Here is a 12,093-nt window from a genome sequence, read left to right on the forward strand (position 1 = left end):
CCTATCTGATTTAAGACTTACAATAGAGCTACAATGATCAAAATAGTGTAAGATAGGCACATGACCTTAAAGACATTTCCTAGTTTTCCTAGCAGTTAATTATAGACATAAGACTACATTCTGGCCCATGGGATTTGGCAGGAGTAATACATTGAACTTCTAGGAAGTATTCCTGAGAGGAGGCAGGTAAGCAAAAGATCCACTTTTATTTTTACTGGCTGGAATGCTGACTTAATAGCTGGAACCTGAGGAGCCATTTTAGATCGAGGAAGCCATAGGATGGCAGAACCATTCCTCAGAGTTATGGGACTAAACAAATTGTATCTGAATTGCCTACTTCTGGACTTCATTACATGAGAGAGAAATAAAGATATATTTAACCCATGAGTGCTTCTGCTACAAACTTAATTCTAACAGAGTATTTATTTTCCTTTTTTTAAATTAAAAAAACATCGAATTGCTGATCCATTCACTTATGCATTTATTGGTTGCTTCTTTCACATGCCCTGACTGGGGATCTAACCTGCAACCTTGGGGTATTGGGACAATGCTTTAACCAGCCAGGACCTCTAACAGAGTATTTATAAGACATAGAAATAACTTCTCTTTCTCTCTTCCACTGAGAGAAACAGCAGTATCAAAAGCTGGATAATCAAAGAAGATGGCAAGTGATGCCAGTTTTAAAAGTAGCAAAAATTTTAAACTTTCCTACCTTTAGATTTGGTAAACCTATTTTATGACTCAAAATTCCCCCCCCCCCCCATTTCTCTCTTGTCATTGACTCTTCTCTTTCACCCTTAAATAGCCCCATACCCAACCACTAACATTAAATACAAATATTTAACACTCTAAATTATACACCACATAGAAGATCCTCATAAAAGAAAGAGAATCTCAAGAATGCCAAATTTAGAACTCATTAAAATAAGAAAGAACTTACAACACATATGGTAGTAAGCTGGGATGATAAGGGGGAGGTGGTATTGGCTGCTGGGATCGGTATCTACTTCGTCCTGTGAGCCTCCGGGGCATAAATGGAGGATAAGGCTGTAGGAGAAAAAAAAGTTTAGACAATTTAAGATCATTTTACTTTTATAAATATTTAATGTCAAAGTCTCTTTCTAGGTTGTCAACCAACAACCTAGAAAGTTCTTTACTATTCAAGTGGTATTTAATATTTCTTAAATGTTCACATGTATACAATGACTAGTTTAAAACATCTATATATTTCTAAATACACTTTTCCAACACCAATACATTCAAAATTCTAAACATGTAGAGTTACATTGAAATAACTCAAAACAAGTTACCAAAGCAAATAATAACATTGAATGAAAACTTACTACTCCAAAGGACACCTCTTGATGCAGAGGATCATGTGCTAAGAACTGCAAAGGAGCAGATGGGGGTAATGTTGGGGGATGGGCTGAAGAAGGGTAAGTGAAACCTCCTACTGGAAGATGTTCTCCTAAGAGTTCCACTTCGTTTTCTATCCTTTGCAGAGGCTGAGGGGGGGAAAAAAAACTAATGTACTTCCAGTGTTTAAATACTGCGGTATAATAATAAAAATCACACACACACCCAATATTTTTAAAGTCATACATTTCTTGATGTTCACATGAACCTACATTCATACATGTGGACGGACATAGCAAAATCTTCCTGCCTTTAATTGAATTTCAATTAAGAAAGTTTTTGAAATACGTGATTAAACATTTCCATTTAATTGACTAGACATATCAATTAAAAGATACATTTATTTTACTATTTCAACTTTCTCTTAAGAGAAGGAAAAGCAAAAAGTCATGTAGTAAGCCAACTGCATGGCTAAAATTACAACACATAGGATACACTGACCTACTACTCACAGGATTTTCAGACACTTAACTCTTAACATGAAATCGAACACAGTGTATATCTATTTATAAATCAAAACCAGAGCTAAATGAGATAAGAGACAGTAGGCATGACGCTACAGTAGAAAGTTTATGGACTTTGGCATTAGATTCTTGGCATTGTCACTATCATTGTGACTTATGTAAATTACTTAATAGGAACTTCAATATTGTCATCTATAGAACTGACACGTCCATAGCCTATTTCAAAAGTGTGTTGTAATCACTGAGACAATGCACAAGTAACACATAGAACACATAGTCTATGTAAAGCAATAGCATGTGGGATTAAAAAAAAATAGCTTACTGAATATAATTCACATACTGTAAAATTCACCATAAGGAGGAGTACAAGTCATTTTTGTATATTCACCACTAATTCCAGAACATTCCTACCCACTCCCCCTCCCCCCCAAAAACAAACAAACCCCATGCCCATTAGTAGTCAGGTCTCCTCAATCCTCTCCAAGGTTCTGGACAACCATTAATCTACCTTCATTTCTATAGATTTGCCTATTTTGGACATTTCACATATACAGAATCATGTAATATTGTGGCCCTGGTATCTGGCTTCTTTCATTTAGCATTATGTTTTCAAGGTTTATCCATCTTATAGTTTGCGTGTCATACCTCACTCCTTTTTGTGGTTGAATAATCTACTGTATAGATACACCATACTCTGCTTATTCATTATCACTTGATAGACATTTGCACTATTTCTATTTGTTGGCTATTAGGAAGAATGCTGCAGTTCCTTTCACAGGACTAAAATCTTCCACTCTAATCATTTCCATATGTTCTCTTTCCTATTCTCTTAATGCATGATTCAGATGTTCAACTTGGCTGTCCAAAACACAAGTGGACCTTCTTCCTGTGCTCTTCCTTCCACTTATACAGTACTTACCTCCTCCAGACCCCTAAAATAAGATGCCTCTCAGCTATATTCCAGTCCCAGGGCAGAATTAATTATGTTAACAGACTTATCTCATCTACCTTTTTGTGAGAACACAATAGAAAACAAGCCTCCAATAAAACCAATTGAGGCTCAGAGGGTTACTTTACTTGCAGAAGTGATTATTATCCTAACAAGTATAAACAATTTTATAATATTTTCACTTTCCATTTTAGAAATACATTAAAGGAAAAAACCAAGAAAACTGACTTTTTCTTCACATTTACTTCATGAAAGATTACAGATACGAAGGAACAAATTTAAATCAAACAAGTGACATAAAATAACTAGAAAAATTTAAGAAACCAAGGTAATTCTCGGCTCATTTATCTATATGTCTTTGAAGTCCTTAATTTGTTTAAGAACCAGAAGAATGGTAAGGGGGAGAGATCAACCAAAGGACTTGTATGCATGCATATAAGCATAACCAATGGATACAGACACCAGGGGTTGAGGGCATGAGTGAGGAGGTGGGGAGGTAATGGGGAGGGGTAAGGGGGGGGGGGTAAGGACACATATGTAATACTTTAATCAATAAAGAAAAAAAGAACCAGAAGAATGCCCAAGTTATAATTTTTAAATGGTAACAATTTACATCTACTAAATTAATCTACCTTTTAGGTCTAAACATCCTGTGAATATTAAAGACATAAAAGTAGAAATACCTACCGATCGTGATTGCTGTGTTTGGAAAGGGACAAACTGGCCTGGTGGTGGCAAATGAGGATGATGATGAGGAGAAAGGTGAGGAGGATGTAAAAGAAATGGATCACTAGAAATAAGGGGTGGGAATGCAGCATATGGTACTGGTAAGTGCTGAACTGAACAGGCTTGCAGCATCTGTAAGAGAAATTGTTATTTTCTTGTTGAAGGTATCAGAATACATAATTAAAAACAAAACAAAACTCTATACAGTGAGATAAAAAGGTTATTGCCACGTCCCCCAAAATGTTTTAATAACCTATATCAGTGGTTGCCTAACTGTGGCTCGCGAGCCACATGCGGCTGTTTGGCCCCTTGAGTGTGGCTCTTCCACAAAATACTGACTTCTGCGCATGGGCCACTTCAATCGCACTGTACATGCGCGCCTGCACGTGGTATTTTGTGGAAGAGCCACACTCAAGGGGCCAAAGAGCTGCATGTGGCTCGCGAGCCACAGTTTGCCGACCACTGACCTACAGTAATAAAATACTAGTGTATGTTTATCTCTATTAGTAAAATACTGGTAACTAGTAATTATTCTGTATTTTATACAGTTCTTAGAAATCAGTCAACACACCCAACTTTTACTTTAGTCTTATTAACAAGTATGAAATGGGAGAAAAACAGAGGAATCTCTCTCTACTTTAAGATGCAGCAGATACTGCTTTCCAAGAAGCTCTCTTTGGAAATTTTTTATTTCTAAGATTTTTTTTATTTATTGGAGCCAAATTCACAACTAAGAGATTTAAGGTGCCCAATTCACAACTAAGTGATTTAAGGTCTCTCAATATTTTAAGTCTGCTGACTTAGCACACTGGTTCCATAATATTGATTGAGAAACCAAGCTTGGGTAAATTAATGTTAAAATGGGTTGGTATTTGTATATAGGTGTTTCTTTTAATCTCACATTCAAACAAAGGTTTAGGGTTGTATTAATATATTTAGTGAAGTACTTTACTTTGAAAACATAATTGACCCTTTGGGTCATTTAAATCCCTTGGATTTCAGCAATCTCATTTGTGAAATATGGAGGCTGGACTAGGGGTGGGGGTGGGGTTGGTAGATTAAAAGATAAAGTTTAAGTTTAAGAGGCAGAAAGAAGTGGGTGGAAATCTCTGTTCTCTCATACTAACTGTCTCTATTAAGCAAGTAATTTTCATTTCATCATCTAGAAAACGGGATACCATTTTTATCACAGACTTCCTATAGTGAGGAATAAAAAGACCAAGCATTCAACGTACCTGTCAAAACCCAGTAAGTGCTGAGACTATTACTGCTGATCACTAACTAGACTTTATTACTAACTAGTTTGATATCCTATGTTAATAATCCAAGGCTAACCTAAATTAAGATTTAATTATAAACTGTGCTGATATATGAAGGAACATGCTTTGACCTTCAGGATATCCAAATATGTACAATTTAATTAATGTAAAAACATACCAAATTTTAAAGCTAATTTATTAAACTGTTACTATAACAAAGCTATTGAGATAGCCATTGCAATAAAATAGCCTTTTTCAGTTGGGAGTGAAAAGCTACAGAAGCCAGTCTCTTAAGTTTTGTTTACTTACATAACACACGTAGCCATTCTACAGAGGAGTGCACAGACTTACCGGAGGAGGCACACTACAGACAGGGAGGTGCTGTCCACTGAAAACCACAGAGCATCCTGGGACCTGTTGTGTACTGCATGCAGGGATGTGCTGGCCTGTGCAGAGCGGAATCCCATGTGGTGCCACTGTTGTTACTGTATAAGAAACAGGGACGGTGCCCTGATGGAGCTATTAGGAAAGAAAAGCAAACTGTTAGAATTTTAACTGTCTCAATAAAACATCAACTATTAAAAATCAAAACCTGGTCATTTACTGATTCTTCTCAGGGGCACAGTTTTCATAATGTACTTTTTCAACAGTTTCAACTAAACTATTATTTGTCATTGGATAGAAAAGTTGTCTGTTTCAAAAGCAGTTTATGATGCCCACAGAACTGGGACTAAACTCTTCTCCCAAGAAGCTATCCTGAAAAGTCCAGGAAAATAAATGAAATGCTGTATTAACTCTTCTACACTGCTGAAACTTTTCTAAAGAGAAAATCTGGGGAAATGACTGCTTGCACCTTCTAATACCTGGCCACAAACAACAGGAAAAAATGTTTTGTTTAATTGCAACTAGTGAAACAACAAAGAATAGTATTTTTTTAAAATATATATATATTTTTTATTGATTTTTTTACAGAGAGGAAGGGAGAGGGATAGAGAGTTAGAAACATTGATGAGAGAGAAACATCGATCAGCTGCCTCCTGCACACCCCTTACTGAGGATGTGCCTGCAACCAAGGTACATGCCCTTGACCGGAATCGAACCTGGGACCCTTCCGTCCGCAGGCTAACGTTCTATCCTCTGAGCCAAACCGGTTAGGGCTGAAGAATAGTATTTTTAAAAAGTTAAATCATTTCCTTCTCTTTTGGTCTTATTCTCATACTATCTGTCCTACAACAATGTTAATAACATATACTCTGCATCTTTCTCCACAAGCATACAAACATATACAAGCACGATTACCCACAAATTATTGTCATGTTTGCTTTTGTTTTCTTAATAGAAATGAGACATTACCTTGCAACTTATTTTTCAATTAATATTCTATATATCTCTTCAGAGTTAAATGCAATCATTCTATTTGATACTAGCCAGATATTTCAAGTAAACTCACTTAACACAATCCTATTTTTCCTATACTAATGGTCATTCTACTTTTCACTCTTTTGCCAATACAAATATAATCCTATCCTATATAATGAAGCATAGTATGCAAACTGTCCCCTCGACCAGAGTTCTTCTGGGAGTTCGACCAGGGGGCGGGCCGGCCGGGGGAAGGGAGGCAGGCCCCAGCCAGTGGCAGTACCTGGCCAGCAGCCGGCAGCTGCTAGGGACCCTACCAGTGCACGACTGGACCTCTTAGTTGTAAAAAATGTCATTGAATACAGTATATAAATCCTTACATATTAGTAGCTTTTATTTGTTTCAGAGGTATTACTGGGTAAAAGGATAAATGTATTGCCCTGGGTGGTAGGCACACAATGTAGTGTGCAGATGATGTTTTATTGAGTTGTACACGTGAAACCTGTATGGTTTTGCGAATCAATGTCACCCCAATAAATTCAATAAAAAATAAAATTAATTTAAAAAAAAAGAGAAAGAAATAAGCACCTATTGCTTGTCATGTGTAAAAAAACCCCCAAAAACCCCAGTCTATGTTTTATCTTTTGCTAAATGCTTTAAAAAAACAAAACCAGGGAAGTCATATGCATACTAGATGCCCAATGCACAAAATTCACGCATGGGGCTAGGCCCTCGCAGCCGTGGCTTCGTCCGGAAGGTCGTTCGGCTATCTGGTCTAATTAGCATATTATGCTTTTATTATTATAGATTATTATAGATATGAACACAGACAATAGAGTGGTGAAGGCCTGGGAAGGGCGGGTACAGGATGTCAATGGGAAACTAAGAAACAAACAGGGACATTTGTAATACTTTCAACAATAAAGAAAAAAATGTTCCAACTTTTTAAAAACAAAAATTTTTCTATCATGATGTTCTATTTAATATTGAATGCCGTTTAAGTGTAGTTTTCGTAGTTTCCATAAAAAGTAAGTTTACAGTAGTAAGCAAAGTAGTTTATTATTTATTAATTATTTATTACTAGAGGCCCGGTGCACAAATTCGTGCACCAGTGGGGTCCCACGGCCTGGCCTGCGGGATTGGACCCAAACCGACTGACATCCCCCAAGGGGTCCTGAATTGCGAGAGGGCACAGGCCAGGCCGAGGGACCCCACCAGTGCACGATCAGGGCCAGGGAGAGATGCAGGAGGTTGGCCAGCCGGGGGGGACCATGGTAGGGCTCCAGGGCATGTCCGGCCTGTCTCAGTCCTGATCAGCAGGAACCCAGCAGCAAGCTAACCTACTGGTCGAAGCGTCTGCCCCCTGGTGGTTAGTGCATTTCATAGCCAACGGTTGCGCAGCCTTAGCACGTCATTAGCATGTTATGCTTTGATAGGTTGAACGGATGACCAGGCACTTAGCATATTAGGCTTTTATTATATAGGATGATAGCTACATTTTATATTTTTTGCATTTAACAAAGTATTTTTCTGTTATATTGGAATTAATCTCTTTGAAAGACTTCCTAATGTTGAACTTATCCTGCATTTCCAGAATAAACGCTAACATTAATTCTTTCAAGAATTCTAATAGATTTTTATATCACTAGCTACGATTTATTATTTAAAACATCTGCAGCTGTATTCAAAAGGGAAACTAGTTTGATAGTTTTGTTGTATTGTCTACGAGATTTCATTATTAAGGTTATACAAGTTTCATTAAATATACTTGGAAGCCTTCTTTTACTATGATCTGGAATATTTTAAATTGGAATGTAATAAATTACAGACAGTCCTCAGGTTGACGTACATCATTTCATGGTTACATCACCATCTCCCATATATTTATATTAAAAAAAAGTTCCATCATTTCGACATATGTGCTTTATGTTTTTTATTTATTTACCACAAGTAAAGGTCAGGAATTGTTATCTTTTAAATTTTTTTTTACTGTTTCACTTCATTATTGCTGTGTATGTGCTCCATGTGAGTGACGTAGGTGCTTATGTAGGTGGGTTCCGACTTACGGCAAAAATCACATTACATTGCGTCTTAGGGAATGGATCTGTGACATATCCTGAGGACCTACTGTATTGGCTGGCTCTTTAGAGATTAGACAATTCAGATGTAATTTCTAAAGACAGGAGTTTTATTATTTCTTTAGAGACCTGGTGCATGAATTCGTGCACCGGTGGGGTCCCTCGGCCTGGCCTGCATCCTCTTGCAATCTGGGGCCCCTCGGGGGATGTCGGAGGCTTTCATGCATGGATTTAGCCCAATCCCTACAGGCCCCGATCCTCTTTCCCCCGAGATTTATGTCTTTTCCATGTTTCCATACCTGTGTGTTGAGTGTCTGGCCCCTGACGGTCTGTGTGTGTCATAGCTACCGGTTGAATGGTTTGACACTTAGCATATTGGACTTTTATTTTTATATATATACATATACATATACATATATATATTCCTGCCACAGCTATTGGTCTGTTTAGATTTTCGACATCTTAGGTTGTTTTAATATTTACATATATATTTCATTTCTCAATATATATACCCAACACATAATTTGTCTTAAATGAGATCTCATCTTTTCTGAAATGTGGTCTTCTCCTTTTCTTTGATTTCATACTTAACCACCTTCTCATTCCCTTCACTTTAGTACATACAACCTAAATCCAGTATATACTTCATATTTTTCTTTGTGTTCATATGTAGTCCAACATAAGCATATTTGTCATGCTTTACAAAGTGAGACATAATACTGTCCTCAATTTTGCTTCTCTTGCTCCATATCTTGCAGATATTGCTCACATTCCTGGCAGAATTCTGATTAATTCCTTGTAATATTATATTCCATTGTATGAAGAAATTATTTATTGTACTTTTCTACTAATAATAAGCAATCACTATTTATTCCTGCTTTCCATTTCTATGAATTTGCCTATTCCAGACATTTCATATAAATGGACTCTACAATCTATGGCCTTTCACGACTGGCTTCTTTTACTTAGCTGGTTTTCAACATTAACCTATGGTGTAGCATGAATTAGTACTATATTATTTTTTGAGTAATAGTCATTTATGGATATAACATGTTTTATCTACTCATCAGTTGATCAATGTAAGTTCCTGCTTTCTGTACATTTAATTTGTATTTAGGCACTGTATCAAAATCTTTTAAAGTAGAATCTGTTTTCTTCTACAATTATATGAGGGTGAGAAAGATACAATTATTTCTTTCAATTTTTCATATCCATTAATTAGTACATTATCTTATTGCATTTGGTAGAACTTCTACTATAACATTAAATAAAAATGAACAAAGTAAGCATCTCTGTAGTTTCCAATTTATCTCTCACCAATAAGGATACTTGCTGTTAGTTTTACTTAATTTCCTTAGTTTATTTTATTCTAGTTTTTATTAAATTTTTGTTGTTGTTTTAATCCTCACCTGAGGTTATTTTTTTCCACTGATTTTTAGAGAGTGGAGGGAGGGAGACAGAGAGAGAGAAAAACACTGATGTGAGAGACACACATCAGGGCCGAGGATTGAGCCTGCAACTGAGGTACAAGGTAAGAGGTACATGCCCTTGACCAGAATCAAACCTGTGACCTTCAGTCAATGAGCCAACTACCAGTTTTTATTACTATTTAACTGACTTTTCAACATCTTTTGATATAATCATGTATGGTTTTCCTTCTCTTATTTGTTGATGTAATATACTTTCATATTAAACGATCCTCTCTTACTTGGGAATAAATCTTATTTGGTCATAGGTTATTTTTCTTTTGATACATTGGTAGATGGTGTTTTCTAAAGGTCTGTTGAGAAAGTCATATATTTGAGAGTTTTTTGAGGGGATTCCCACTTTTATTTGCTTTTAGTATTAGAATTATACTGGCTTCATAAAATCATTACAAAAATTACCTTAAAAAAAAAAAGCCTGGAATCATTTAAATATTATTAAAATAAGTGTTTCTTGAAGATTTGAGAAATAGCTGTGAAGCCATCTGGTCACTGTGCCTTTTTAATGGTAACTTCCTTTAAGTTTTTTTTTGTCCCCCCCCCCCCCCCCCAGGGTTATATATAGAATTTCATTATCATAGTTAGTAATGAAGTAATATACTTGAGCACTTACACCTGAGTATAATATACTTGTACTAGTTGAAGTGCTCAAAATAAATTAACTCATAATTCTCCCAACATCCCTTATGAAATAGGTGCTATTTTCATTTTACAACTGAACAAAATTCTTTGAATGTTTCCCACGTGTGGATATATGTCTTTTAATTATTCCTACTCTTCTTTACACTTGTCCTTTGTTCCTTAACCAAGCTCACAAGAGGTGTGGCATCCTTATCAATTTTTCAAAGCATTTTGATCCTAATTTTTAAAAGTACAACTTTCGCCGAAACCGGTTTGGCTCAGTGGATAGAGCGTCGGCTTGCGGACTGAAAGGTCCCAGGTTCGATTCCGGTCAAGGGCATATACCTGGGTTGCGGGCACATCCCCAGTGGGAGATGTGCAGGAGGCAGCTGATCGATGTTTCTCTCTCATCGATGTTTCTAACTCTCTATCTCTCTCCCTTCCTCTCTGTAAAAAATCAATAAAATATATTTAAAAAAAAAAAAAAAAAAAGTACAACTTTCTTCCAAGGGAAGCTATGTAGAATTTACATTTCAATCCTTATATAAAAAACTAGAGGCCCGGTGCACGGATTTGGGAACTGGTGGGGTCCCTTGGAGTGGTCTGCGGGGATTAGACCGTGGCTGGTGGCTGGGGAGGAGTCTGAGCCCGAGCCCGGGCCAGGCGCTGCTGCTAGGTAGGCTCACTAGCCAAGAGCCCTGCGTCTGGTGCCCGTTGGTTAGCTGATGGTCAGTGTGCATTATAGTTACTGGTTGACCTATCAAATGGTCAACTGGTTGCTTTGGCTTTTATATATATAGACTAGAGGCCTAATGCACGAAATTCATGCAAGAGTAGGCCTTCCTTCCCCCTGGCTGCCGGCACTGGCTTCCCTCAGGCACTCGGACCCCAGGCTTCCCTCCGGCCACCAGCAGGTGCCCGGGACCTGGGTTTCCCTTGCAGCCCCAGCTTCATCCAGAAGGTCCTCCAGAAGGACGTCCAATCTAATTAGCATATTATACTTTTATTATCCTATCTAATAACAAAGAAACATGGTAATTAACCGTAAATTCGCTACCCTTCCCATTGGCTAATCAGCGAGATATGCAAATTAACTGCCAGCCAAAATGGCGGCCGGCAGCCAGGCAGCTGAAGTGAACATGAGGCTTGCTTGCTCCAGTGATGGAGGAAGCCAAGGTTCCCCGCCTGCCATAGCCCAGCTCTGAGCTCCAGATGCAACAATGTTGCAATCATAGAACCTAAACAAACCCCAGGTACCTGCTTTCAGCCAGCTTGGCCTCAGAGCTTAGAGCAGCCAGTGATGGCAACAGAGTTTCAATTGTAGACTCTAAACAAACCCAGCCGGCAACGGCCTCAGCGCTGGAGCCGGCTCTCAGCTCCAGTGACAGCTATAGAAGGTAAATAAATCCCAGAATAAAAAAGAAAAAGAAAAAAGGAGAGGCTGGGAGCTTCAGTCGCCCACCAGCCTGAAAACAGCCCTCAGCCCCTCACCCAGACTGGCCAGGCACCCCAGTGGGGACCCCCACCCTGAAGCGGGTGTGACCAGCTGCAAACAGCCATCAGCCCCTCATCCAAGCTGGCCAGGTACCCAAGCAGGACCCCCATCCTAATCCGGGACACCCTTCAGGGCAAACCAGCCGGCCCCCACCCATGCACCAGGCCTCTATCCTATATAGTAAACGGGTAATATGCAAACTGACCCCAACAGCAGGAGGACTGGGAATGCCTGATCACTAC

The 12,093-nt window shown here is 38.2% G+C and overlaps 1 protein-coding gene across 1 annotated transcript in view; it reads right to left on the minus strand.

Annotated features, from left to right (window-relative positions):
• Positions 1–12,093, minus strand: part of RNF38 (ring finger protein 38) — a gene marked incomplete at its 5' end in the record, with an annotated part of 110,286 nt that overhangs the window by 11,640 nt on the left and 86,553 nt on the right. The window contains 4 exons of the mRNA XM_081102927.1: positions 941–1,047; positions 1,344–1,505; positions 3,517–3,687; positions 5,166–5,333. Of these exons, the coding sequence (XP_080959053.1) occupies positions 941–1,047; positions 1,344–1,505; positions 3,517–3,687; positions 5,166–5,333 (608 nt within the window). The remainder of the gene's footprint in view (positions 1–940; positions 1,048–1,343; positions 1,506–3,516; positions 3,688–5,165; positions 5,334–12,093) is intronic.

Source organism: Myotis nattereri, assembly GCF_964212035.1.
Source record: "Myotis nattereri genome assembly, chromosome: 12".
Classification (NCBI taxonomy): domain Eukaryota; kingdom Metazoa; phylum Chordata; class Mammalia; order Chiroptera; family Vespertilionidae; genus Myotis; species Myotis nattereri.